General features: G+C 62.0%; 1 protein-coding gene across 14 annotated transcripts in view; it reads right to left on the bottom strand.

Annotated features, from left to right (window-relative positions):
- RP1L1 (RP1 like 1) overlaps positions 1-1,670 on the bottom strand; it is a 51,563-nt gene that overhangs the window by 1,424 nt on the left and 48,469 nt on the right. For all 14 annotated transcript variants that reach the window (XM_032268365.1, XM_032268364.1, XM_032268367.1 and 11 more), the window contains exon 5: positions 192-1,648. In XM_032268365.1, the coding sequence (XP_032124256.1) occupies positions 192-1,648 (1,457 nt within the window). The remainder of the gene's footprint in view (positions 1-191; positions 1,649-1,670) is intronic.

Here is a 1,670-nt window from a genome sequence, read left to right as displayed (position 1 = left end):
TGGGCCTCCCCTTCTGCCTCCTGGGCCTCTACACCTTCTGACTCTGGTTGGGCCTCCCCTTCTGCCTCCTGGGCCTCTACACCTTCTGATTCTGGCTGGGCCTCCCCTTCGGCCTCCAGGGCCTCTATATCTTCTGACTCTGGCTGGGCCTCCTCTTCTGCTTCCTGGGCCTCTTTTTCTGCCTCTTGGCCCTCCTCTTCTGCCTCCTGAGTCTCCTCTTTGGCCTCCAGGGCCTCTATGCCTTCGGCTCCATCACTCTGTCTTGGATCTTGGTCACCTCCTGCCGCAGCTTCACCCTGCAAGTTGTCCTCATGCCCAGAGTCCTGGTCCCCAGTTTCTCCCCTCTCACCCACGCCCTCTCCCTCCAGCTCAGCTTCCTCCAGCTCACTGCTGGCGCTGGTTTTGCTGCTGTGGGTTTTCCCTTCTCTCTCCTGAGCCACGGCAGCTCGCTCTGCCTCCCCCAGTTTGGGATCTTTGCCTCTGTTGAGTCTCTGGCTCCCCTCGCTGTCCTCTTCCTCATCCACTCCAGGCCCTGGGCCCAGCCCCAGCCCTGGCCTCCCATCAGCTCCCTGGACAGTCCTGGTGCTTATGGGGTCCATGGGGGTCCTGCCAGGGACCAACTCTGCTGCCTCCCCATCGGTACGTTCTCCCTTCTTCCTCTGCAGAATCTGCCGCAGGTCAAAAGCCTCTCTGATGGGACCTCTGGTGGCCCCCCTTGTGTCCTTGGGGGACGTAGGGCTCACCTTTTTCCTCACGCAGGCCTCGCAAGGACAGAACTCCTCTCCCTCAGCCTCTGCACCTAGCTGGGTGCCCAGGGCTGTGCTGAGGGCCGGCTCGTCCTCCAGGGTGAAGGAGAGGGGCTCCAGGCCCAGCGTCCGCTCAGAGAAGGCCGAGAGGTTGCGCAGGCCCCAGAGGCGGTGTCTGCGCTGCTGGGTCTGCAGGAGTAGCTCCCCCGTGCGGGTCTCCCGGGGAGGCCCCAGCACCATCCGCCCCGCTCGGCTCTGGAGCTTCTGGAGCTCTCTCTCGGTGCTGCTCTGGAGGCGCCGGGCCACGTCCTGCTGCAGCTCGGCCACCATCTGGTCCAGCAGATCGTTGTCCTGCAGGCCCCAGCGTGCTCGGAGCTCAGCCACTGAGCTGGCAAGGTGGGCCAGGAAGGCCTTCTCTGTCTTCTTCAGCAACACAGACACCAAGATGGGGTCACAGTCCAGAGCCACTCTGCAGGCCACCGAAGAGCTCTTCTCTGCAGCCCCTTGGGTAGGTGGGGCCCGCGTGTGTTCCTGGCCCATCCAGGCAGCTCCAGGTGGCTTTTCCAAGCCAGGCTCAAGCTGGGAGCCACTTTGACTCTCACTGGCACTTGGGTCCATCTCATTGAGATGACTAAGGGGCTCCGTGGGCTCCTCTGTGCCCTCTGGGGGGCATGGCTCTGCAGAGGCAGAGGCTCTTCCCGCTTCCTCCTCCTGGACTGCGTCCTCTTCCTGGGAGCCTTCCCCATCCAGAGAGCCGGCCTCTGACAATTCCTGTCCGCAGACGTGTCCTTCTTCTGGAAGCTCTTCCTCTTTGAGACCTTCTTCAAGAACCTCCTCTTGCAGTCCTCCTTCTGGTCCTTCTTTAACTTCCTCTAGCTGTGCCTCTTCTTGCAGCTGTTCTTCTGTTTCTTCTTTTGTTTCCTC

This window comes from Sapajus apella, unplaced genomic scaffold (genome assembly GCF_009761245.1).
Source record: "Sapajus apella isolate SASKATOON/1434 unplaced genomic scaffold, GSC_monkey_1.0 scaffold180, whole genome shotgun sequence".
NCBI classification, from domain to species: domain Eukaryota; kingdom Metazoa; phylum Chordata; class Mammalia; order Primates; family Cebidae; genus Sapajus; species Sapajus apella.
Note: the sequence above shows the minus strand (reverse complement) of the source record. Positions and strands in the feature narration are given on the sequence as shown.